This window comes from Dictyostelium purpureum, assembly GCF_000190715.1.
Source record: "Dictyostelium purpureum unplaced genomic scaffold DICPUscaffold_24, whole genome shotgun sequence".
NCBI classification, from domain to species: domain Eukaryota; phylum Evosea; class Eumycetozoa; order Dictyosteliales; family Dictyosteliaceae; genus Dictyostelium; species Dictyostelium purpureum.
In genome coordinates, this window is record NW_003519361.1 from 55122 (window position 1) to 80133 (window position 25012).

The window sequence follows — 25012 nt, forward strand, 5'->3', positions numbered from 1 at the left end:
GTTGGGCACGGTAACGTCAATTCGTGTGTGATTCTGAAAACCTGCCAAAGTGGACCTTCCAGAAATAATATCTCCTGGAAGATAATAAAGACATTAAAAAAAATATTCAGAGCGGGAATCGAACCCACGACCTAATCCGTGTTAAGGATTCGTGATAACCAACTACACCATCCGAACATTGTTCTGTGATTTGTGTGATAGAACCCCTATCTGAAAGATAGTTACAGTTAGAGCTCCACTCGGAGTTACAGGAATATTACCAAGTTTAATAAAGAAATATAGTTATAATAGAAATATAGTTTAGAAACCTTTATTTAAGTATTTTAGTTATTATATTATTTATTGTTATTGTTATTAGAAGTTAATATTTTATATATAAGTCATTAATAAAGAATTATTACTGAAGTATTTATACAATCATAAACAAGTTGACATGAATGTATAATATGTTAAACATGTGACAGTTTCAACTAAATATATTATAAATGGAAAATTATTACTATTTTAAGAGATATTATTATAAAACTTCTTATTACTATTTTAAGAATTATTATTTGAAAACTTTCATTATCTTTATGAGGTATCATTACATTTGTAATATAACTGATGTTATATTTAAGAACTCTAATATAATGAATTAATTACAAAACAAAATGTATTATAAACTAAATAATTAATTATAATAATAATAAAACACAAAATAAAGATAAAATAAAATATAATAAAACCAAAATAAATATATAAAAATATTTAAAAATTATATTTTAAAAAATAACTATCTTTATTAAAACTAAAAATTACTAATTATTATTATTTATAAATTCTATAACTAAACTATTACTTATTACTTTCTGTTATTCTTCTCTGACTAAAAATTATTTTTGAATTTTAATTTATACTGAAAAATATTATTTTTAAAAAATTAAAATTAATTTAAAAAAATATTTAATTTTAAAAATGTGTTTACAATTGATGATAAATATAAAATAATAGATGTGTGATTATTTAAATTAAAAATGTGTCTAAATTTTATGATAATTATAAAATAATATATGTTTGTCTTTTTCTAATAAATGTGATATATGTTTATAATTATTATAATAAATTTGAATTGATTTTAGAATTGTTGTTATATCACAGATTTCAAAAAAGCGATAAAATTTATGTGTAAATTTAGCTGAAAGAGTACTCAAGAGATCTAAGTTAATCTGCGCGGCATGGGAAAGAGAGAATATATAAGAAACTACAACACCAAGATCCTGCTATTCAGCGACACCACACAATGAAGATAGTCAACAGGCTAGAGAAGTTTAGCAAGATATGGAATTCAGATATTAAGAATGAAAATACCGATACACCTGGAAAGCTGCAGCTTATCCATGAATTACAAATAAAAATTAAATAACAAAAATTATTCAACAAAAACTAAATAACCAAAATTACAATTAATTAACTAAAATTAAATTACTAAAAATTTTTTCTAAAAATAAATTAATAAAAGTCATGTTAAACTTTGCACCATTCTTATTGAAGGGGTAAGTCAAAAATTCGTGGTTAGCAATTAATAAAAAAAAATTTATGTAATTTTAATTCAAGCCAGGTAAATCAAGATCACGAAAAAATTAGAGAAACTTTGGAAGATATGGAGTTAAGATATTTTTAGAGTGAAAATATAATAATAGAACCAAATCGATGAATTATTAATAACATATAAATATAATATCCAAAATTAAATATCCAAAATTAAATATTCAAAAAAATTAAAAGTAAATTCTTTAAATTTGATTCATTCTAATTGAACAGACAACCCAAAAATAGGTGGTTAACCTTTAATTAAACGATTTAAACCAGGAATTTATGTGTGACTACATTGTTTATTTGACAAAAATTTAAATGCTCAACATATGAATAAGTAATTAAGAGATTCAAGTTAATAGGAAAGATAAGTCAATTGTGGAAAAAAAATATATAAGTAACCTCAAACTTTGAAATAAAACTTTAATAAAATATTACACATTAAAAAACTTTATATTAATTTAAACTTCGTTAATAAAAAATAAATGATACCTTTTTTTTTTTTTTTTTAATAAAATAAATATTTATTTTATTTGTTTTATTTTAAATGTTTTTTTACATTTTATTTTTTTATAAATAGATAATTTTATAAATATAAAAAAATAAATAAATAAAATAGTAGGTTGATACTATTAAATTATTAAGGGGTTATATATAGATGGTGTGTGTATATGTATAAATATTTTTTTTTTAAATATCCTTTTAATCTCTGACTCTTGAGGAAGTACCAGAGTTAACTTTAATAACTTTGGCTACACTTTCATTTGAAACTTCTGATGGTTCTGAAACACTTAAATCAACATGGTATGGAGTAAAAACTTCTTTAACTTTACCAGAGTGGGTACCTAATTTAGCACGGAACATTCTTGGGATTTCTTCACCAACGAAATTGATAAAGGCAAATTTAACGGTATCAGAGAGATCGAATCTTTCAACTTCACGAACAAGACCATAGGCAACGATATTTGATTTTAAGTGTTGGGCGAGCTCATCGGCACCTCCATTACCTTTACCTAAAACAGAGAGAGTAGTTTCATTGGCATAACCAATTAAGCACCAGTTGGTATCAGAAGCATCTGAACGAACGTCTTTAAGAGCTTCATAGACTTCTGGTTCGATAGAAAGAGTTTTACCTGATGAGGTTGGAACAGCTGATGGGGTAGTGAATCTACTACCGGTACCAGTGAATGATCTTTGGGTGTTTGTGCCTGATGATGATGAAGTGTTGGCATATGATGTAGTTTGACGACCACCTTGATTAGCATTTTCTAAGACCATTGAAGCGGTACCTGAAGCTTTGGCAACAGTATCGACGATAATCTTCTCAGAGATTTCAGATTTTGTAGTACATTTGATATCGACGTGGTATGGTTGAACTAATTGCTTGATGAAATTAGTGTGGGTACCTAAACGGGCACGTAACATTCTTGGGATTTCTTCACCAACCCAATTGACGTAGGCAAATTTGACGGTGTTACTGTTATCAATTTTTTCAACGATACGAACGAGACCATAACCGACCATATTGTCTTGTAATTGTTCAATTAATTCTGATGGACCATTGCTACCTTTACCAATTAAGACAACAGTGTTTGAATTACCACCTTCATAACCAAAGAGAACCCAATCGACTTCGCTATCATCTGATCTAAATTCTTTTAAGGCTTCACGAATAGCGGCTTCATCACCCAATTTAAGAGCATCTTTATTTGATGAACCAACTGAACCTGAAAAAGCAGTTGATCTTCTTGCACCGCTGGTTGGTGAGCTAGTACCAACTTTTCTTGAACCACTTTCATCTAAAACACGTGAACTTGAACCTGAAATCTCTTGAATTTTACCCATAACAATTTCGTCAGAGATTTCACTTCTTGAGGTGATGGTAAAATCGCATTGGAAAGAACCAAAGAATTCTTTAACACCACCAATAGTAACAGAGATTTTACCCTTTTGGAGAATACCAACTTTGTCACCAATAAAATTAATGAATGCAAATTTAACAGTTTCACTATCATCAATTTTATCAATCTTTCTAACTAAAGCAAATCCAACGACATCATCTTGGAAATTATCAACCAATTCTTTAACACCACCACTACCACTACCAACTAATTTAATCTTTTGTGATTTTGGTGATTCAAATGATAATGCCATCCAATCTGTTGGTTTTGAATCATTTCTTAAATCTGCTAAAGCTGCTTTACATTCGTCAATATTTAAAAATTGAACACTCATTTCTTCTTTCTTTCTATAAATTTATAATTATAAATAGTGTTAATAAAAGTTATATAATATAAAACTAATTATTATTATAATAAAAGTATTATAAAAAACAAAAATAAAAAATAAAAAAATAATAAAAAAAAAATTTATATAAATAAAAAAATTATAAAAAAAAAATATAATAAAAATATTTTATATTAAAATTAATGAAACTGTGTGTGTGGTAATAAATGTAACTGAAAAAAAATATTAATTTATATCTCTCAAACACACCACTTTCTATTTTTGACTTTATATTTAATATAAATTAAATTTAGTGAATGAGTGGGTGTTTGAAGGGTTTACACAGAGCGTTTTTGAATATTTACTTTTATATGTTACAAATAAATAAATAGTATAATAAATAAATAATTAATATGAAAAAAAAAAAAAAAATTAAAAAATAAATGGTAAAAAAAAAAAAAAAAAAAAATTAAAAAAAAAAAAAAAAACAATAAATATTTTATTTGAAAATTTTTTTTGTGGGTTCATATTAGCTTAAAAAAAAATTAAAATATTGTGAATACTCTGAAAAACTGCAAAATATAAACAAACAAAAATGGTTTTTTTATTTGTTTTAAATTAATCAAACAATATTAAAATTTAAATTTCCTTTTTTATAAAGCACTCTTTGGTCAACCAAAAAAATAAAATAAAATAAAATAAATAAATAAAAAAATAAATAAATAAATAAATAAATAAATAAATAAATAAATAAATAAAAAAATTATGAGAAATCAAAATAACTACAAAAACAATTACAACGTATATTTTTAGTTTTATTATTTTTTTTACAAATTTTATTTTTATACTTTTGTTTTTATTTAATTTTTTTTTTTTTTTTTTGATTAATTTAATTTAAATCGATTGTAATCCACGAAAAATTGAAAATTTGTGGCATACCTTGATGTGGAATACTATCCCAATCAGCCCAATTGAATGGTGGACAATCATCAGTTACAGTTGGTCCGTTACGTGCCATAGCAGTGTATGAGTTAAACATTGCATTACTCATAAGTTTTGCATCGATACCACCATGAGCACCACGATACCACCATGATGGGATATAATCTGGACCACCCTTTAAGTCATATCTTGCAGCAATAGCATTACCTGGATAGCCTTCGCTGAATGGGTCAGTTTTCCACTCGTTATATTCGATCATATTTTGCATATCCTTGACAGTTTCGATTGAACCTTGTTGAGCACGGAAAATATTTGCACGTGGATTGTTTTCATATGTAAAGAGTTTACCGTATTGAGTGACATAGTATGGGTAACCAAGAACATCAAATACCTCTAAAAAGTATGGACGATTGAAACTTGCCCAATAGCCATCTTGTATTAAATTGAAGGTAACATCTGCAGCAACATAACCCATTGGATATTGTTCGACGATCCAAAGAGTATCTGGTACCAATGGTGCATATGGTGTAAAGAGTTTATAATCAACAATCATAAATTGAATATTATTGGTACCTGAATTATTAATAACAAAATATTTGACCCAATCAAAACCGTTATTTGATAATCTATTTGCAACTAAATTTCTAACCCAATATAAAAATGTTTGTGGCTTGATGAGAGTGTAAAGAGTTTGATTTAAAATTGAATTTAAAGTTTCTGTTAATTGTAATTTTGATGGACGGATCATATAAAAATCTTTTTAAAATAAATGACTTATATTAATATCTATGTGTATTTATAAAATTTTTAATTAAATTATATATCATACCATCAATTGAAACTAAAAGACCTGGATATGAAGCAAATAAAGTTTCACTACCATATGGTGTAGATGCAACTGGGATATTAATTCTTTTATAAATTCTAATCATATCGGCATATTCACTCCAAGTAGTATGAGCAACATAAAGTTCAGAGTTGTTTGCTGTTAATTTAATTAAAGTAGTACAATGACCGGTTGTTGCCATATACTCTTCAACATTTTTTTGGTTCATTGGTGAAAAATGAGTGTTGTTTTGAGTTGTTGCTGTGACAATATCACCTAAATCACCATATAAATTAATCATATAAATTTCTAAAAATGTTTTTTGCTATTTTTTTTTTTGTTTTTTTTTGTTAAATATTAGTATACTAAAAAATAGTTTTTTTTATATTCTATTTAATATTTACATAATCTGAACCAGCTGCAGCGTTATAACCTTCAAAAAGACCTAATTGTTGAGTCATTGAATTTTTTACTTGAATCCAATATGGATCGGTTGTTGAGGCTGAGGCAATTTGTTCTTCCATATATTCCCAATTGGTACTAACAAAATCAATAACTTCAAGTGGAAACTCTTTAATATTTGATGTATTGAAATAGGTATTGAAATAATTTACTGAAAAATTATAAATATAATTCCAAGTTAAATAACCTTCTAAATAACCTGCTGCTTTGAATGCAATATCATCTGAAACTGTTGAAACTGTATCAATTGATAATTTACCCCAACCATCTTGATATAAATCATCTTGGAAATAACCCTACAAAAAAAAAAAAATATAAAAAAAAAAAAAAAAAAACAATAATAGTATATTAATATCAATATTATTATTACAATTATAATAATTAATTGTATTTACCCAAGCGATTGAATTTGGAACTTGTTTACCTGGTACAACATCAAAATTACTTGTTAAAGAGTAATATTTTTTTGTTGATGATGAGGAGGAGGATGATGATGAACCATCTTCGAAATTGTTGAATGTAGATTGGTCAATTCCAAATGAAATTGTTACAAACAATATTAAAATGGATAATATTACAAATTTCATCCTATTTATTTAATTTAAACTATATAGTTTTTATTAAATCTATATGTATCGTAATAAATAAAAGGGAATAAAAAAAATTTCAATTTATTGTAAAAAAAATAAAAAAATAAAAAAATAAAATTTAAACTACTTTGAAAAAAAAAAAAATAAAAAAATAAAAAAAATTAAAAAAAAAAAAAAAAAATTAAATGGGAACCATGCGGATAACAAGATATTTTATATTTTTCACATAAACCCCATCCTGGTATGTTTATGATTTTAATAGTTTATGATTTTTATTTTATTTTTTTTAATAATAAATTTTATTTTTAGAAATATTTACAAATAGCTGATTGTTTGATTACTTGATTGTTTATTTTTTTTTTTTTTAATTAAAAAAAAAAAAAAAATTTGATATATATATGGGGTGTGGTGAACGCATTTTTATCTTCTTCCGCCTTGTCTACCACCTCCACCTCTACCACCTCCACCTCCACCTCTACCTCCTCTTCCACCGCTGCTTTTACCACCTCTACTATTTCCTTTACCTCCTCTCTTGCCACTATTATATACAGTTTTGATATCTTGTTTGTTAATAAGCAAAGTACCATTTGAAAATTTACCAATTTTAAGTGATGGTTCATCGCTTTTTTCTTCTTTCTTTTTCTTTTGTAAAATTGGTTTCTCACCTCTTAAAATTGCCTATAAATTATATGTAATACATTTAATATCTATCTTTTTATACGATGTTTTTATTTATGAAAGATGAACCCTAATAGTTACCTCTGAAATTAACTTGTCTTGTTTTTCCTTTTCAACTCTATGAGTTTCTTTTGCTTTTTTAAATGGAACAAAAGATTTCTTTACTTTTCTTCCTGAGCTTTTTAAATCATCTACCTTTGATTTCTTTTTTACATTTCTATGGGCTACTTTTAAACCCAACTCTCTAATTTCTTTTGATGCATCTTTAAAAAACTGTCTTTGTTCGTTATCTACATCACCACCAATTTTAAATTTTGGGTTTTTTTTTTTAAATTTACTATTCCTTTTATAAAATTGGTTTTTAAAGGGGGGTGGTTTTTAAAAAAAAAAATTATTATTACCAAACCAAATTTAAATTTTTAAAAAATAAAAAATAAGTAAAATTAAAAAAAAAATAAATTTAAAAAAAAAAATTTAAAAAACGAAAAAAAAAAAAAAAAAAAAAACCGATAAATATAAATGATTTTGGTATTTTTTAAATATTTATTATGTTTTATTATTTGTTAATTTTTATAAAATAAAATTATTAATGTAATAATTTTAAAAATTATAAAATTTAAGTTTCTTTTTTTTTTTTTTCTTTTATAATTAATTATTTGATTAATTTCTCTTTTTCAGTGTTACGATATGCATCATTATCCTTATCGCTATCGCTGTCGTTATTGTTATCTATACTTTTGTATGCACCATCGTCACGACCATTGTCATTGATTGAAATTTTAGGTTCGTTGCAAAGCATTGGTTCGAAATCATATGGACTCTTTTCTTTATGTGCTAAAAGGATTTCGCAAATCTCTTGATCGGTGGTTTTAGAAAAGGTAAATGTATGGGATCTTAAAAATCTAGATATGAATGATTCATCGGAATATTTATCTTGAATGAAATCATCAATGATATCTTGATATTTACTAACGTCCAATACAGTGATATATTTAAATTGCTTTACAGTTTGATAGGAGAGATGGGACATCATATTCTTGAAATCCATATCGGAAAGAAGATTGTAATAGGCAAAGAAATACATTAGAGGGAAAAAAACATAGGTTACAACGAGTAAAACAATGGTACTAATGGAGCTGGTAATATTTTGACCAAATGTGAGATGAATCACACCTCCATCGCAAACAAATTCGCTGTATTGGTGATTTCTCCAATACACCCAAACAAATTTTAATACTGTATAAACTGCAAGATCTACAAGAAGAAAAATTGTAAAACCATTTTCATGTTTTTTTTTACCATCTATAAATATCTATAATTAAAATTGAAATTAATATTTTTATTTACCACACAATCAAAAAATATTATTTTATTTTATTTTTATAATTACCATTGAATTTGCCATTGTATTTTGAATACGCTTTTTCTTTAAAAATAAATTATAATCTAAAAGTAAATAAAGTCCAATTTCCAAAATGAAACAAACCAATGAAAGCGCTAAAATAACAACACTGTATTTATCTCCTTTCAATCCAAATAACGATACCGGAAAATTGAGTGAATATTTTGATTGAGTGTGAAATTCTTCAAATAGACACTCTGGAACTTGATCTACAAAACAATTATCTAATGAGGAATTGGACGGACCTTGATTTGCCAATGAACATTGTGTAATATTTACATTGATGAAATTAACATAAAAACCATACTCCATAAACATCATAAACGCAAGTGTAATCACACCAATTACTATATATCTAACATTTGAAGCTTGAATAGTTTTTAAATAATTATTAAAATCAAATGTAAATTGGTTATTCATTATTTTTTATTTTTATTTTATTCAACAGGTATATAAATATATATATATATTACTATATTATTATTATAGTTATAATTATTATTATTATTACAAATTATTATTATTTTTATTTATATTACAAATTAATGGTTTATTTAATACTTTAATAAATATGAAAAATAAATTAAAAAAAATTATAAAAAAATTTTAACCCCCTTTAACTAAAAAAAAACAAAAAAAAAAAATATATAATTAAACAAAACACAAAAAAAAAAAAAGTATTGTGAAGTTATTTATTTAAACAGCATTAATATAAAAAAAAGAAAAAAGGTTGTATTTAAACAAAACACAAAAAAAAAAAAAATAAAGAGAAAAGAAAAAAAAATAATAAATATTTTTTTATAAAAATTTTTTTTTATTTGTCGACACGCTGCATGTCACTTCCTTTTTGGGAGGAATGATTCAATTTGTTTGCGCAAACATAAATCTATTTTTAAAAATTATTATAAGATATATTATCACACAAGCCCTATAGGGGTTCAGTTATTGTTTTTTTGCTACAACTTTTTTATTTTTTTATTTTTTTTTTTTCAGGATTTATAATGTTGTTGTTTATTTTATTTTATTTTTTTATAAAAATAAATTAAAAAAATTTCTAAAAATTTTTCAAAATTTATTTATTTTTATTTTTATTTTTATTTTTTTATTTTTATTTTTATTTTTTATTTTTTTATTTATTATTTATTATTTTTTTTTTTATTATTTTTTTTTTTTTTTTTTCTTAAGTACTAATTACAATTTTAATAAAATAGATTCATTTTATTAATATTGCTATTATTTTATGATTATTATTATTGTTTTGTTTATTTTGTGTCATTTATATATTTTTCCTTTTATTACTATTACTATTATTGAGCCATTGCAACTGAAATCATAAACCATTTGATACTATAGTAAGTAGCTATTTATTAACAATACGTTTCTTTTAATTATAAACCTTGTGCTTTTATATTATAAGTACTGTTATTTCATGGGTTTTTTTGAATTTAAAGCTCACCTTGGTCATTATAACCAAAAAAAAAAAAAAAAAAAATTAAATAGTAAATTATTTTGGACTTTTTTGGTTTTTTCTTATTATTTTATTATATACATTTTTTTAAAAATTTTATTATATATTATTTAATGTTTTAATTGATATTTTAGATTCTTTGTAAAGCATTGGTTCAAAATCTTGTGGATAATCTTTTTTATGATTTAATATTATTTGAATAATTTCTGAATTTGGGGTTTTTGAAAAACTAAAAGTGTTGGATCTAAAGAATCTAGTTATAAAAGTATCATTTGGATAAGTTGATTTAAAATAATTATCTAAAATTTCTTTATATTTTTCAGTTTTTAATATTGAAATATATTTAAATTGTTTAAGTGATTCGTTGGTGAAATTGGTCATTATTTCTTTTAAATTGATGTCGTTGAGATAGTTTTTGCTTTGAAGTACATATACTAGCGGAAGAATGATACAGGTAAAAAGAGTTTGGATTATAATACCAATTGATGTTGATAAACCCTGTTGTAATTCAAATATATATTCAGTACCATCACAATCTATTTTACCATAAACACTAGCACGGTACATTATCCATATGATTTTAATTGCAAGATATACAAATGCCATTCCAAAAGAGTACCAACCAATGATTCTTTCATATTTGCCTGTGCCATCAACAAAAACCATTGAACCCGCAATTATATCTTGAATTCTTTTTCTTTTTTGAAATTGAAAGTAAACTGCAATTTGAAGGAATCCTAAAATACTAAAATATGATATAAATGCTAAGGCCAATATTATTTTACTGAATTTATCGATTCCGTTGATACCGACTACTGGTACACGAAATTCAAGTGAATAGTTTGAATTGGTACCATATAAAGAGTTTAGACAATTGGTTACTGTGAGATCTTTTGCATCATTACCAAAACAGTTATTTATTGTAAAACCCGATGAAGAATTATTGGGGATTTGGCAACCGTTTATATCATACTTTGTATAAGATTGAAAAAAGAATTGTACCTCGGCAATACTTGTTAATGTAAATGTAATTATAATGGTTAATGCTATTTTAATAGGTTTTGCTTGTATTTTTTTTAATAATTTATAAAAATCAAATGAAAATGAATCATTCATTTTTTATTTTTTAATTTTATATTATTTTTAAAATTATTTAATTATTTCTATTTATTTATTTTTCTATTTATTTTTCTATTTATCTATTTATAAAACAATAATTTTTTTTTATGTTTTTTTTTTTTTTATGTAATTTAAATTAAAATTGATTACCTAAAAAGTTAGGATTGTATAATATTAAAAATTTTTAAAAACTCATCCTAAAAATACAATAAACGTTAATCTTTTAAAAATCTAAATGCTATTTCTCATTACTTTTGGAATAGAAATAATGTCATGAAACTCCAACCTATTTCTGCAAACCTAAAAAAATAATTTTATTTTTTTTTTTTAATTTTTTTTTTTTATTTTATTTTTTTATTATTTTAAAAATCCGATGCCATCAATTTAGTGTATTTATTGAATTTTTGGGTAATGAATCAAAAATTATTTTTTTAAAGTCTTCTGAGTGGTTTTCTTTATGGTTTTTAAGAATTTCACATATTTCGTCAGTTTTGGTCATTTCAAAACTAAAAGTATTTAATCTTATTATTTTTTTAAATATATTATCATTTGAATATTTAAAGGCCAGTTGTTCTTGAATTAACTTTCTGTATATTTTAACGTCAAGAGTTGTAATTAAATTTAATTCATTTATAGAACCATATGAAAGATTGTTTAATAGCACTTTTAAATTAACGTCGCATAAATAATTTTGTGAAGCAACTATATAGAGGGCTGGTAAAATGGATATGGTTAAGATGGTTTGAAAAATTACATAAAGAGCAGTAACGAAATATAAACCTTGCTGAACTTTAAAATCGTATATTTCTCCATAGCAGTCTATAGTACTGTAAATTTTAGATCTATAAAATATCCATACTAATTTTAATATTACGTATACCCATACCATTACAATAAAAAATATACCAAATCGTTTTTCATACTTATTTTCACCATCCACCAAAATCTTTGAACTACCTAATATTTCTATAATTCTTTTTTTTTTTACCAAATGAAAATAATGTACAATTTCAAATATACCCATAATTGAAAAATAGCACAGTATAGAAAATGCTAAAATTAATTTGCTATAACGGTCACCATCAAACCCAGTTGCAGGAATATTAAATGATAATGAATAATTTGAATTTGTAAAATATTTATCATTAAGGCAATTTGATAAAGATAAATCTTTTTCTTCATTTTTAAAACAATTGTTAAAAGAAAACTCTGATGTATTATCACCCGGTAATTTGCATGCCACAATATCAAATTTTGTATAACTTAAAAAAAAAAAAGTAAACTCGGTTATGGCTGTAATAATAAACGTTACTATAATCGTACCTGCAATTTTCCCTGGTGATAGAATAGTTTTATTTAACAATATTTTAAAATCATTTGAAAAATTATTTTCCATTTTTATATAATTATTTCGAAATAAAAAAACAAATAAAAAAAAAAAAACAATAACAAAATCTTTATTTAAATAATTAAATATAAAAAAATAAAAAAATAATTAAATAATAAAATAAAATAAAATAAAATAATTATATCATTTCAATTTTAAACTACTTTGATAGCTTATTATTGACCAATCTATTATTTTTTATTTTTTCGAATTTATTTAACAATTGAAGATTATATGTATCTTTTAGATTTATATTATCATTTGATTAAAATGGGATGGTATAAATAAACTAAATATATACACAACTATTAATTTTTTATAGAAATAAAAATAAAGAATTTTGGATTGTTTTCAAATTATAAAAATATCGCAAATAGATTATCATAAACAACTCTTTGGGTGGTTTTAATAAAAAAAATATTTTTTTAATTTCAAATCAAAATTGTAAATAGCAATGTATTAAAGTTTAATGAATATAATAATATTTATAACCTATGTGAATATTACTTTTATACCCCCCATGGTTTAATTATATTTGTAATCCTGATAAAAAAAATATTTTTTTACCCACACATATTTTTTAAATTGTGTGTTTTTTTATTTAATTTTAATTTAAAATAATCTAAACTGTTTTAATTATCACCACTATCATCATTATCGATATTATTATCATTATCATTATTATTGTTGTTGTTGTTGTCGATAATATCTTCTATATTGTTACTAATATTATTTATAGAGTTTTCTGGAATAGTAATTAAATTGATTATTTGATCGAGTGGTACACCATCATGTTTAGCTTTGGCCAAGTTATATAAATAAATTGAATTTGATGGACCAGTTTCTTGAATTAACCAACTAAAGAGAGAGTTTTTATCTTGTAATAAGTTCCATGGTGTGTCAAATTCTGATATTTTACCTGAATCCAAAACTATAATACGATCTGAATCTATGATAGTGTTTAAACGATGAGCAATGATTAATAGAGTTGTATCGTTGAGTTTTTCTCTTATAACCTTTTGAATTAATGCATCGGTTGCGCCATCTACGGAGGCAGTTGCCTCATCAAGAACTAAAATCTTTGGTTTCTTAAGTAAAGCACGACCCAAACAAATTAATTGTCTTTGACCAACACTAATATTTTCACCACCTTCTGAAATCTTTGAAAGTAGACCACTTTCGAGAGAATTAACCAAAGTTGTCAATTGAACATCTTCGAGAACTTTCCAAATGGCCTCATCAGAGTAAGAATTGAATGGATCAAGATTATCTCTTACAGTACCTGCGAATACGACTGGGTCTTGTGGAATGATGCTCAAGTTACGACGTAAATCTTTAAGGCCAATTTTAGAAATGTCATCGCCATCAATTAAAATACGACCCTCTAATGACTCGACTAAACGGAAAAGAGCAGCAGTCATTGAACTCTTACCGGAACCAGTTCTACCAACAATACCAATCTTTTCTTTAGCACGAATTTCGAGTGAAATACCTTTTAATACTGGATCTAAACCTTCTCTATAGCTCATGTAAAAGTTGTCGAATGTAATTGATGCATTTTCTGGCCATGATTCTTTTGGACGTGGTTCAATAACTTGTGGAGCTTCGACTGGACCTTTGATATATTGATAAATACGTTCGAGTGAGTTTAATTTGGTTTCTATATCGGCATATTGGAAAGCAGCACGATTAAGGTATGCTGTTAAATTGAATGAATAACTGAGTACCAAACCTACGCTACTAACTGCAATTGTGGTTTTATCGACTGTAATAAATACGCATACAAAGAAGGTTACCAAGTTACCAAGGAAATCCAATCTTAAACCTAACCATTGGTTCATATTTTGTAAAGTTAAGTAACATTTGTTATTTTCATCTAAACGTTTTTGATTGGTATCAATACTATCTTCAACCTTTCTATAGGATCTAATTGTTTCGACACCATTTAAAGTTTCTAAAAAAAATTAAAAATTAAAAAATAAAAATTAATATTTTTAAATAATTAAAACCTATACTTTTAATTAATATATACCTGTAAAATGTGAAAAAATTGGTGAACGTGAGATTGATTCAATTCTTTGTAATTCTCTACTTGTAAATCTATAAAAGTATTGGAAAAGGAAAAATACTATAGCAATTGGTGCCATTGGTGCTAAAATTAATGGAACAAAAATTGCAACTAAAATAATTGTGGCCAAAGCATTAATGAAAGTAATTAAAAATTGTGAAACCGAATTTACTAATAAATTATCAACACTATCTTGATCTCTTGAGAATCTACTAATAATTCTACCTAGCCTACATTTTTTTAAAAAAAAAAAAAAAAGTTAATACTATATTTATAATTTTATAATTCAAATATTAGACTTACGGGGTTATATCAAAAAACCACATTGGTGCCCTTAAAATTGCATTAAACAATTTTAAAAATACAGCTCTACCAACACGTACAGCATAATTATAAAATGCAAAAGTACGTAAACAACCAAATATAATTGCGACGACACCAATACCAATATAAATGCCTAATAGTTGAGTATCTGAAAGTTCATTAATGGTTGGATCTTCAGCTCTTTTTATCATAATAGTTTGCCAATGAGATAACCACCAATTTACAAAAGTGTTTGTACCAACATCTAAAAGGAATAAAAGGATTGTAACAAAGAAAAAGAAGCCACCACCTACTGAAGCGTAAATATAAAAAACTCTCCATGAAACAGCGCCCTCTTCTCTTTCCTCGTTTTGAGTTAAACTACCGTCATTGTTCTTTAAAACTGGTTTTTCTAGTGGTTTTGTTTTTTCTATAATCTCTACTGTCTTTTTAACGTCCTCAATACCATCTTGTGCTGAAAGATCGGAGCTTGATTTATTACCACTAACCTCATCTACACCATACTCTCTTAGAATATTTGAGAATTCGCTTTGTGAGTCCATAATTTCTCTATAAGTACCTCTTTGATCTATTCTACCCTCTTTTAATACCAAGGTATTGGTGGCAAATGGGATATAGTTTAATTGATTAGCTGCTAATACAACGGTTTTATCTGAAAGGTGTTCTTTGAAACATTTGTAGAATATATGTTTAGAAACATGAGAATCTAAAGCAGACAATGGGTCATCCAAAATATATATATCAGAATTTGAATAAACGGCACGAGCAATTGAAACACGTTGCTTTTGACCACCTGACAAGTTTACACCACGTTCACCAATTTCTACCAAATCGCCTTGTGGGAATAATTCTAAATCTCTTTCAAGAGCACATACTTCGATTACCTTTCTATATCTTTCTTCATTGTACTCTTTACCAAAAAGAATATTATCTCTTAAAGTGGCATTTGTGATCCATGCTTGTTGCGCTACATATGCAACTGAACCTTTCATTGATAAATCTCCTTCAATCAAATCCATTTCACCAAGCAATGCGTTCATAAGTGAGCTTTTACCTGAACCGACTGAACCTACAACCATGGTTAAAGTTGGACCATGTACTTCAAAATCAATATTCTTTAGTGTAAATGACTCTTCTTTCTTTTCAACGTTCCAACAAAAACTACCGTTCTTAACATATAAGCCATTTGGTGTATTTGGATCATCAATCTCTTTGATTGGTGTAATCTCTGATAATAAAAGAAAATCTGTAACACGTTTACCTGCAATTTTCATTTGGATTGTTAATGCAACTATAATTGGTAATAATGACATTGGTACTCTAAGAATATTTAAATATGATAAAGCTGCAAAAATTCTAGCGGGGTCCATAGTTTTATAGTATCCGTAATAGGTTGAAAATACTAAAATTGTTGCTAATGTTGGTACTGAAGAAATAATTGAAATCATTGTTGCGATTGATTTGGTATATCTAAACAATAACTCTACTTCTTTTTGTCTTTTCTCTAGAATTTTCTATAGAATTTGTATAAAAACATTAGAATTATTATTTTTAACTATATTATGTTTTGTTGGTGCTATATAACATACCTTTGCAAAACTATCTTCCCATGCGTAAAGTTTAATAATTTTAATAGATTGAAGAATTTCGGTTGTAATTTTCATACGACCATCAGTTACACCAACCAATATCTTTCTAACCTCTAATAATCCTTTTGCTGATATACCATTCAAAGGAATACACAATACCATAAAACCAAAACCAATAAATGTTACCCATTTAATTTCTTGATATAATAAAACGATGCATACAATAATTTGAGGAATTGAAAAAATACCTGCATTAATTAAATTTGTAACTATAAAAAAAAGAAATTTAAATATTAATATTTTGATTTTGATGTTGTATTGTGTGTATACTATAATACCAACCTTCAAGCATACGTTGAGCATCATTACTCATTAAATTGACAATATGACCTACTGATGTAGTACCTCTTGCAGCATTGGATAGTCTTAAAGCTTTTTTATATACCTCTAAAACAATGACAGATCTTAACTGTAAATATGTGTAAAAAATGAAAAAAATTAGTGAAAATTTAAAAAAAAAATTAAATAATTAAATAATTAAATACATACACGATCTCCCATTCTAGAACAAATAATATTTGATTGGTATTGACATAATGAACCAACCATTGAACAGCCAAATATAATTAAACCATAGTAATAACCCCAATTTTGATCTTGGTCAGAAATACCAGCTTTTTGCTCAGATACAAAAGTAACCATTTTCTTTAAAATAATTGGGCCCACGAAAGATGAGCCAACATAAATAGCATAAAATAACCAACTCCAAATATAAGATATACCAAATGCTCGAAAAGAAGCATTAAGGAAACTTGGCATTGCTTTCTTTTTTTCTTCGTTCCATTTTGTTTCTATTTTTTTAATTAAAAAATCAGATGTATCATATGATGCTAAATTCCAAATATGCTCGATTTGTAAAACATTTCTAAAACAAAAATAAATAAATTTATTGCCCCACCAAAAAGTAATTCTTGATATTGGGTTTGAACTTTCTTCTGCTGATTTTTTTCCACCAAATCCTTTAACTTTTTTTTTTTTTTTGTTACTATTATCTATATTATTATTTAATTCTATAATACTCTCTCCATTAGTTTCTGCAACCATTTTTTTTTTTTTTTTTGAGAGATATTATATAATAATATATAATATAAAGTGATAATTGGTTATTTATTTATTTATTTATTTAATTTATTTTTTATTTTATTTTTTAATTATTTATTTATATATTTTAAAAATAAACAAAATGAAAATAAAAATAAAATAAACTTAAAAAGCTTTTTTTAAAATCATTTTATTTTTTAAAAAATGTGATTCGATTATATAACCCTTATAAAAAAAATAAAAAAAATAAAAAAATAAAATTTTAATTATTTTTTTTTGAGGTTTATCTATTTTTTGTTGTTTTCGTCATGGTTGCGTTGGGAATAATGATATTGATATAACATGCCACAAAAATTAATATTAATTTATTTCTCTATTCTAAAAATATTTGTTGAATATTCCCAATAATTATTTAGATAACTTTATTTGTTTTATTTTTATTGTGTCATGTGTTGTCATATGATGATTTTGAAAATTTTAAAAAAAAATAAAAAAAAATAAAAAAATAAAAATAAAAATAAAAATAAAAATAAAAATAAAAATAAAAATAAAAATAAATAAAAATAAAAAAAAGGTGAATAAAAATGTTAATTTTAATTTCAAATAGATATTCAATTTTATAATTATAAAATAATTTTAAAAAATATTATTTAATAAATTTGTGTTTAAAATAAAATAAAATTCTATTTAAAAAAAAAAAATAAAAATGGGAAATTTAAATAAAACAATAATAAATATCTTTTTATATTTTTTCTTTTAAATAAAATTCAAACTGATATTCAACCATCCACCAAAATATCTATTTTTTTTTTCTTTTTTTTTATTTTTTAATCATAATTTTTTTTAAAAATTTTTCATTTTTTTATTTTTTTTTATAACAATCAAACACTAGTATTATTTATAAAATGATTCCTTCATTTCAACAACCAAAAAAAATAAGATATGAATTAACAATCAAATGTCAAGGTAGGTATTTTTTTAAATTAATTCACAAAATTTATTAATTAAATTAATATTAATCTTTTTCTTTTTAATAGTTAAAAAAAAAAGTGATCTATGTGTAGTACTTTCAGAGAAAATTGAAAAATGGAATCAAGTTGGTAGAACCGAGGTTGCTAAAAATGTAGTTATAAATATAATATTATAGTTCAATAATAAAATATTAATTTTATTTATTTAAAAAAAGACATCTTCCTTAAATTTCAAACATGCAATAACAATTTATTATCAGCCAGAGAAATCCCAGCATTTATCATTTAGCATATTAGATGTTAGTGATGAAAACTTTGAATTTATAGCAGGTGAAAAATCATATGGTTGTTTTAATACTACACTACGCAATTTAATTTCAAGTCCTGGTAATAAAATGAAAGACAGCTCAGGTAGTTCATATACCATCGAGGTTCAAGCACATGAAGTACCAGAATCAACAAGCAATATAATTCTTAAAGTTGAGGGCGATAACTTTGATAAAAAAGATCTATTTTCATCAGATCCTTATTTTATCATATTAAAAGATGTGGAAGGACATGGCCTAGTTTCCATTTATAAAAGTGAGATTATAAAGAAATGTTTATCACCAATCTTTTTACCAATTAATTTAAAGCTTTGTGCATTTAATTCAAATGATATGAACAGAAAAATCAAATTTGAATTTTATGATCACAACAAAATATCAAGTGACGAACTTATTGGTGAATTTTATACAACTACAAATACATTGGTAGAAAGCATAAGAGAATTTGAAATCATTAACCCAAAGAAATCCTCAAAATCAAACTATAAAAATTCAGGTTTGGTTAAATTTAAAGAGGTAACAATTGTAACAACACCAACTATTTATGATTATATTAATGGTGGCTTCAAAATCAATTTAATGCTGGGTATTAATTGTGGAGCTTCAAGTGAAAACATTCATGATATCAGTAATATTGAGTCAAATCAGTATATTCAAGCCATTCAAGAAATATGTGACATCCTAAAGCCATACAATACAAGTGGAAAAATAAATATTCAAGGTTTTGGTTGCAACCATGAAGGCCCAAATGAATATAATGAACCATGTTATTGCAAACCTTTTAAATTTTGCCCAGAGGCTCCACAGGTGGAAACTGCTCAAAATGTGGTTGGCTTGTATTTGGAGAATATTGGAAAGTATAGTTTTAAAAGCCCCTCAAATTTTAGTGAACTTATCAAGTATGCTTGTAAAAAGGGTAAAAACATTGTAATTCTTATAATATTTTAGTCATTTTTACACACGGAGAAATACCACAATGTATTTATAGAAGTGAGGCCATTCTTGCCGTTCATGCTGCATCAACAGCACCAATATCTATTATCATGTAGGTTTTATATATCTTTGTAATAAAGTAATTATATCAATATATGGACTAACTTTTTTATATTTAACAGTGTTGGGGTTGGCAAAGATGGATTTCAATTTACAAGTTTGTTAGATGGTGATAAAAATACAATTAGAGATTCTAAATATCAAGCATGGAAAAGAGATTGTGTTCAATTTGTTCAATTTAACCATCACAGAGAAGACCCACAAACATTTGCATATCAGGTAATAGAGGAGCTTCCAACCCAATTTTTATCTTATGTAGACATGGAAAAAATTCTACCACCAAGATAAATGTATTAATTAAAAAATGTATTATTAAAACAACAAATAAAATGTATTAATTTTAAAATGATTGAAATAGATTTATTTTATTTTTTTTTTTATTTTATTTTATTTAAATAAATACTTGTTTTTTATAAGAAATAAAGCTTATTAAATAATTTTTCATCAAATGGAACTGATGGAGATATTGTTGATGTTTTACTACATTTGTTGTTGTTATTTTTATTGGGGTGGATATTAAAACTATGGTTATTGTTGTTTTCTAATGTTCTAAAATATTTCCCAATAAAATAAGCTAAAATATGAGCATACTGACAGGGTGCTGGAGTACGCACTGAGTTGCTAATTGAGAAATAAAGATTTGACATTTGAAATGTAAAGTATTGAAAAGAATCAGCTGGGATTGATGTTTCATTGTGAATGATATGATAGTTTGTAGGTTTAACTGATGATTTTGTTTTTTCGCTTGATAGTTGGGAAACAAGAAAGAAATCATACCACTGTGGATTTGTTACACCACCACTAACCATTGTGCCATGTGGAGGGTTAGAGTTGTTTTTGTTGTCAATAAATCTGGTATTTGTATTCTTTTTTACTATAACAAAAATTAACTTTGTTTTATCTGATAATGCTCCAACTGCTTGTTTAACAAAACTAACCTCTTGTGATCTTACTGTATCTAACATACCATCTGAAACACCGTCTCTATAAACAATAACTAGATCTGGATATGCGTTGTTAAGTTTGTGATAGATTGTCATTGATTCGATGGTTGCATTTAAAATAAAATCGCTGTCTAATATTTCTTTTGAATAAGACTGAATATTAATTTTGTGGTGGAATTTTGAATGGGTGCTGTTCATTGATGAAACAAAAGCTGCAACTGAATAGTTGATCTCTGGGTTATGTGTGACATCAATTCCTACTACCATGGTATATTTTGGTATTTGTGAAAATGATGTATTTTCGATAATCCATGGATACTCTCCAATTTTAGCAATAATTTGACATGCAATTGATTTTGAAATTAAATTAATTCTTTGGTTGAGCTTAATACTTTTAATACACTGTGTAATTACGGCATTCTTTCTAAGTAATGATATTCTTTTTATACTTTTATAGATTTCAATGTGGTTTTCAGTTGGAAGAATAACAATAAACAATTCTATCCTTGGTCCAGTTTGTGAGTTGATTTCTTTTTCAAATAATTCTACATAGCTTTTGATATCTTTAACCTTTACGACACTATATGGCTTGGATAGTTTGCAATAGTCTTGACAGAGAATTGAAAGGTTTCTCTCATTACCTTCAATATCAGTTTGAAGACCTATTAGAGACCAGCATACATTCTTTAAACAATCCTCATTACTAGGCAAGGTTTTTACTTCATATTTAACTGCATTAATTTGAATTGGTTTTTCAATTTTTATACCCCAACTATTTAATTGATTTGCAATTAGTTTGTTTGTTGTTAGATAATTCATAAAATCGGTTAAAATCTTGAAACGATCTCGTGGGGCTAGCATTGTTTTATGATCAATTTCATTTTTTAATTTAATTTCATTTTCTTGACTAAAGCTTGGTCGACCTGTTTGAAAGCATAATTCTGGTACTAAATAAATGGTAATGTTTTCAGTGCCTCTTGATACGATAGTTTCTAACAATGGTTGATTTAATGATAAAAGTGGTGAGATTGCATAACTTTCTTCAAAATATCTTTTGAAAGTGATATCTTTTCTCATAATGTCATTTATGGATTTATCCCATGAAATATTGGTAATTCTATAATTTCTATTGCTATATCTATTAAAAAAATAAACCAAAAGTTAATACTTTTTAAAAAAAACTATTTAAATTATGTTAAAATTAAAATATATACTTTGCAAAAACTACTTTCCCAATAAACTCTGCTTCGCAATCTCTTCTATCCATACCAAGTTCTTTCATTTTATCTAATATAGTTTCTGACCTAATTATTTTTGAACAAACATCGAATAACATTGCAATACCTCCATCTACTAAATGAGTCGATGAAACAAATCCATTATAAATATTTAATCTAAAATTATACAAAATTAATATTAATCTTTTTTTAAAATGATTAAAAATAATAAGTTTTACCTAAAATCTGAGAGTGGATCGACTACTTTAGAGTAATAATTTTTTCCAAGCTGAGAAAAACCGATATTTTTAAAAAACTATTATGGTAATAAAAATACAAATTAGTAACAGATGTTAATGTTATGTGATAAAGGCAAATACATACAGATTTTATTAAAATATTTAAAAATTTAATGGCTTCAATATTTTTTGGGTATTGTTCATTAAAAGATGAAACTTCTTTATCAAAAGTTATTTCAATGGAATGATTTTCGATTGTTGTTGAAAAGCCATTAAATTTGTTTTGTGAATACATATAAATTAAATCACCATCATACTTAAATGCCCTAAATTTAAAAATACCTGGGTTTTGATCTATTAACTTTTTAAACAACTCTTTTTTTTGTAATTGTTTGGGATGGATTTTTGGCTATAAAATAATAAAAAAGTTAATGTTAATATAAAATTTAATGTTATAAAAGAATTAAAATACCTACTATTGATTTGATTTTATATTTATAAATTGTTTTACAATCATTACTAAATGAAATTTTGAAATAATTGACAAAAGCTCTACAGAAGAATATGGTATTCCCTCAACTTGAAGAAATCGTTCTTTTGGGACATAGTTAGTCTTACCATCATTGGTTTTAGTGAGTTCTTTTTTTTCGATAATAACCGTTTCTTCAAATTCTTCATTCACATTAAAAAAATCTGGAATTAAAGCCATACCCATTGGTGTATTTTCAAACTTTATTTTACCTTCATTATATAATAGTTTTTTAATATTATTATTATTATTATTATTATTATTGTTATTATTATTATTATTATTATTATTATTATTATTATTATTATTATTATTATTATTATTATTATTATTATTATTATTATTATTATTATTATTATTACTATTGTTATTATTATTATTGTTATTATTGTTACTATTTTTATTATTACTATTTTTATTGTTATTATTGTTATTATTATTATTATTATTATTATTATTATTTGTTTTTGAATTACTGTTTTTAGGGGTATTATTGTTTTTAAGGTTGGAGACGTTGTCATTGGTATTGAATCTGTTGTTATTTTTACCACCATTAGAAATATTTTTATTTAGGTGTTGAGAATTTTTATTTTCCTCATCACTGAATCTAATATTATCTTTATTCTTTTGAACACAATGGTGATTGCTATTATTGTAGTTATATGGTTGTTCATAATTATGTTTTGATGTATATTTTAAGTTTTGATTATATGGTTTTTTAATGTGTTGACTTTGACTTTGACTTTGATTTTGATTTTGGCTCTGACTATGATTTTGATTTTGGTTTTGATTTTGATTTTGATTTTGATTTTGATTTTGATTTTGATTTTGTTGTTGCTGCTGTTGCTGTTGTTGCTGTTGCTGCTGTTGCTGCTGTTGCTGCTGTTGCTGTTGTTGCTGCTGTTGTTGATTATGCTTATTTTGATATTGATGTTGGTGTTGGTTTTGATGTTGATGTTGATGGGTATAAAATGAAGTTTGTTTTTTTTGGTTTGGTTGATTATTTTCTTCTTTATACTGTTCTGATGGTGAAAATTGTTGTAGTTGGTATGGCTTTTGTTGTTTGTGTTGTTTGTGTTGGAATACTTGTGTTTTTTGATTTTGGTTATAATTTGATTCATATTGATTATTCTTTGGATTTTGATAAAGTTGATTAATTTTAATATCTGGTATATTATTTTGTTGAGATAAATCATATACAACAGGGGTAAATAAATTTAACGTTTGGAGGTGAGATGGAAGAGAGGCAGGGGCATTCAAAGAGGTTTGATGACTTGAGAGGGTGGGCGATAGGTTCACAAAGTTGCTGTCAACTAAATGAATTATTGGGGTATTGTTTTCTGATCTATATCCACATTGATCTTTTGGGGAGACACCATTTCCATTGAAATTATTAGATATATATTTATTAAGGTTATCAAAACTATTTGATTTTGGAAAAATATTATTAATATTTATATTTTGGATTGGATTTCTTTTATTAAAACAGTGATTGAAATTATCTGATGTGTCAAAATCTTTGATTGGAAACTCTTCATAGTTATAACAATCATCTTCTTCATCGGCCTTTTCCCTTTCATCCGATATCTTCTTACCCAGGTATCTAAAGCCACTATTATTTTTATTATTCATATTTTATCTAAAAAATATTGACCATATTTTGTTGACAATAAAAAAATTTGGGTGGGAAAAAAAAATTGAAAAAAAAAAAAAAAAAAAAAAAAAAAAACCATTTTTTAAAAAAAAAAAAACCCCCTTTGATTTTGAAGGATTGTGGAATTTAAAATAAGGTGTTATTTTTAAAAAAAAAAAAAAAAAAAAAAAAGGTTAAAATTTATTTATAAAAAATTATTTATTTTTAAAAAAAAAAAAAAATTTTAAATTAAAATTACCCTTTTTTTTTTTTAAGGGGGGGTGAAAATGGGGGGTCCCCCCCCCATGGGGGAGTCTTTTTTTACTTCCCAAAAAAAGGGAAA

The 25012-nt window shown here is 24.9% G+C and overlaps 10 protein-coding genes across 10 annotated transcripts; 1 reads left to right on the forward strand and 9 right to left on the reverse strand.

Moving 5' to 3' along the window:
- Positions 1 to 2313: 2313 nt before the first annotated feature.
- DICPUDRAFT_12292 (uncharacterized protein) lies at positions 2314 to 2688 on the reverse strand (the record flags this gene model as incomplete). The annotated part of the gene is made up of 1 exon (XM_003284369.1): positions 2314 to 2688. A coding segment is annotated over one exon (375 nt), but the record flags the coding sequence as incomplete, so codon positions are not given.
- Positions 2689 to 2809: 121 nt separating this feature from the next.
- On the reverse strand, positions 2810 to 3896 carry DICPUDRAFT_91304 (uncharacterized protein; the record flags this gene model as incomplete). The annotated part of the gene is made up of 1 exon (XM_003284370.1): positions 2810 to 3896. A coding segment is annotated over exon 1 (999 nt), but the record flags the coding sequence as incomplete, so codon positions are not given.
- Positions 3897 to 4690: 794 nt separating this feature from the next.
- DICPUDRAFT_148187 (uncharacterized protein) lies at positions 4691 to 6618 on the reverse strand (the record flags this gene model as incomplete). Its single annotated transcript, XM_003284371.1, has 4 exons — positions 4691 to 5499; positions 5573 to 5894; positions 5974 to 6327; positions 6427 to 6618. The coding sequence occupies 4 exons, from the start codon at positions 6616 to 6618 to the stop codon at positions 4691 to 4693; spliced, it is 1677 nt and encodes a 558-aa protein (XP_003284419.1).
- A 423-nt stretch (positions 6619 to 7041) lies between these two features.
- Positions 7042 to 7623, reverse strand: DICPUDRAFT_27567 (uncharacterized protein; the record flags this gene model as incomplete). Its single annotated transcript, XM_003284372.1, has 2 exons — positions 7042 to 7299; positions 7381 to 7623. Coding segments are annotated over 2 exons (501 nt in total), but the record flags the coding sequence as incomplete, so codon positions are not given.
- Positions 7624 to 7951: 328 nt separating this feature from the next.
- Positions 7952 to 9121, reverse strand: DICPUDRAFT_86244 (uncharacterized protein; the record flags this gene model as incomplete). The annotated part of the gene is made up of 2 exons (XM_003284373.1): positions 7952 to 8611; positions 8690 to 9121. 2 exons carry the CDS (start codon positions 9119 to 9121, stop codon positions 7952 to 7954), a joined length of 1092 nt encoding a protein of 363 aa, XP_003284421.1.
- A 1147-nt stretch (positions 9122 to 10268) lies between these two features.
- Positions 10269 to 11285, reverse strand: DICPUDRAFT_27579 (uncharacterized protein; the record flags this gene model as incomplete). The annotated part of the gene is made up of 1 exon (XM_003284374.1): positions 10269 to 11285. One exon carries the CDS (start codon positions 11283 to 11285, stop codon positions 10269 to 10271), a length of 1017 nt encoding a protein of 338 aa, XP_003284422.1.
- A 382-nt stretch (positions 11286 to 11667) lies between these two features.
- DICPUDRAFT_75366 (uncharacterized protein) lies at positions 11668 to 12684 on the reverse strand (the record flags this gene model as incomplete). The annotated part of the gene is made up of 1 exon (XM_003284375.1): positions 11668 to 12684. The coding sequence occupies one exon, from the start codon at positions 12682 to 12684 to the stop codon at positions 11668 to 11670; it is 1017 nt and encodes a 338-aa protein (XP_003284423.1).
- Positions 12685 to 13307: 623 nt separating this feature from the next.
- Positions 13308 to 17760, reverse strand: ABCC12 (uncharacterized protein; the record flags this gene model as incomplete). The annotated part of the gene is made up of 6 exons (XM_003284376.1): positions 13308 to 14629; positions 14708 to 14973; positions 15047 to 16581; positions 16657 to 16925; positions 16999 to 17125; positions 17206 to 17760. 6 exons carry the CDS (start codon positions 17758 to 17760, stop codon positions 13308 to 13310), a joined length of 4074 nt encoding a protein of 1357 aa, XP_003284424.1.
- Positions 17761 to 18662: 902 nt separating this feature from the next.
- Positions 18663 to 20395, forward strand: DICPUDRAFT_75368 (uncharacterized protein; the record flags this gene model as incomplete). The annotated part of the gene is made up of 5 exons (XM_003284352.1): positions 18663 to 18723; positions 18795 to 18880; positions 18944 to 19970; positions 20003 to 20099; positions 20170 to 20395. 5 exons carry the CDS (start codon positions 18663 to 18665, stop codon positions 20393 to 20395), a joined length of 1497 nt encoding a protein of 498 aa, XP_003284400.1.
- A 122-nt stretch (positions 20396 to 20517) lies between these two features.
- Positions 20518 to 24668, reverse strand: DICPUDRAFT_148193 (uncharacterized protein; the record flags this gene model as incomplete). Its single annotated transcript, XM_003284377.1, has 5 exons — positions 20518 to 22189; positions 22266 to 22445; positions 22508 to 22584; positions 22653 to 22916; positions 23028 to 24668. The coding sequence occupies 5 exons, from the start codon at positions 24666 to 24668 to the stop codon at positions 20518 to 20520; spliced, it is 3834 nt and encodes a 1277-aa protein (XP_003284425.1).
- Between the last annotated feature and the right edge of the window lie 344 nt (positions 24669 to 25012).